The sequence below is a fragment of the Augochlora pura genome, unplaced genomic scaffold (genome assembly GCF_028453695.1).
Source record: "Augochlora pura isolate Apur16 unplaced genomic scaffold, APUR_v2.2.1 APUR_unplaced_5424, whole genome shotgun sequence".
Lineage (NCBI taxonomy): Eukaryota > Metazoa > Arthropoda > Insecta > Hymenoptera > Halictidae > Augochlora > Augochlora pura.
The window spans coordinates 1-1,600 of NW_027585887.1; the positions used below are offsets into that span (position 1 = coordinate 1).

Consider the following 1,600-nt stretch of genomic DNA (forward strand, 5'->3'; position numbering starts at 1 on the left):
TGTAGACGATGATGTATGTGACCGTGCGTTTTTTGGATCTTTCCTAACAGGTCAAAATACGAAGCTTAAATAATTAAAATATATAGCTTAAGTAATTAAAATACGAAACTTAGGTAATTAATATATGAAGCTTAAGTAGTTAAAATACAAAGCTTAAGTAGTCAAAATATGAAGCTTTTATCCTTAACGCGTTGAATGCCATAAAATGCCATAATACAAATATGTCACACATGATTATATAGTAATAAGTCAGATAGTATTATATATTAGGCTGGAAACTATGAAACGGGCGTCGAAACTGAACACAGACTAGACAGAAACGCCCGTTTCATAGTTTCCAACCAACCAAAAATAAAATTAGGTTGGAAACTATGAAACGGGCGTCGCAGCCAATCCCAGACTAGACAAAAACGCCCGTTTCATAGTTTCCAACCTAATAATAATAAGTCACTCATGATTACATAGTAATAAATCACGTATAATAAAAAAGATCATGTTATCCAGACGAACAAACCATATAAAATTATTATGGCATTCATCGCATTAAATTATGTCTATTTGTATTTTTATATATTACACGTACCGTTAGAATGTAGTATTCGATCATACAGAGGTTTATCGTGCATCCCAGTAATTCAACGAGACATATCATATGCATGATTTTCTCTATATACCACACGAAACTGAAATTAAATGTTCATCCATGAATGGAACGCTATTGTTTAAATAGAAACATGGCGCAATAATTGAACGCATTTCATTCAGAAAATAATTGCCAATGCATATGGCATTAGAACACTTTCTATTCTAGAACTCCAGCCAAATTCAGTCAAATTAAATTTGTTTAAATATATTACAATAAAAATGAATTCTCAATATTAATCAGAAATTAATGTCAAGGTATTTGGATAACGCGGTGATGAATATGTTAGTTGAAGGACATTTAAAAACCACTTATCCGAAGAAAGAGCATAACATAATACTTCAGTGCTCGTAAATGGAGTTTGACGATAGACGTCAGTCTCTTCTGGGCGAACGCCTGGTCCCCAGATGACTCCACAAGACTATCCAGCTGCGACATGACCACGTTCAGTTGACCGCAGGCATGCATCGCGAAAACGCTGGCCAGACCGCAGGCGCCCACCGTCACCGAATTGGCAATGAGAGCGGAGAGTATCTGCATAGAGTAGACGATTTGGTTGAGCGGGCTGCGGCTGACGTCCAGCAAGTGCGAGTAAACCGGGCAAGGTAGACGGAACATCGAGTCGCTCCCGTTCGTGAGACGGGATTCCGACTTCTGAAGTCCCGTGACCACGCTGTCAGAAAAGATGCCGAGGTTCATGCAAACGGCGGCAATGATAGCAATCGAGCGGCCAACTTTCGCGTTCTTCAGCATCAGCTCGCGATCGCTGGGTCGTTTGATCGTCTTCCAGTCGGCCTCCACGTGGCGTATACACCGGCCGATCTCGTTGGTTTTGAAAGACAGGCTGCAGTAATTTAGCTCACCCATCAGCCAGTGGCTCATCGGTCCTATCGCCTGGATTCTAGCATAGAGGCTGATGTCCTCGAATAAAATGTACAGTATCGTTGGCGCGAACGT

General features: G+C 40.4%; 1 protein-coding gene across 1 annotated transcript; it reads right to left on the reverse strand.

Annotated features, from left to right (window-relative positions):
* Window positions 1-4: 4 nt before the first annotated feature.
* Window positions 5-1,594, reverse strand: LOC144477943 (uncharacterized; the record flags this gene model as incomplete). The annotated part of the gene is made up of 3 exons (XM_078195667.1): window positions 984-1,594; window positions 584-683; window positions 5-43 (listed from the first exon to the last, which is right to left on the reverse strand). Coding segments are annotated over exons 1-3 (681 nt in total), but the record flags the coding sequence as incomplete, so codon positions are not given.
* Between the last annotated feature and the right edge of the window lie 6 nt (window positions 1,595-1,600).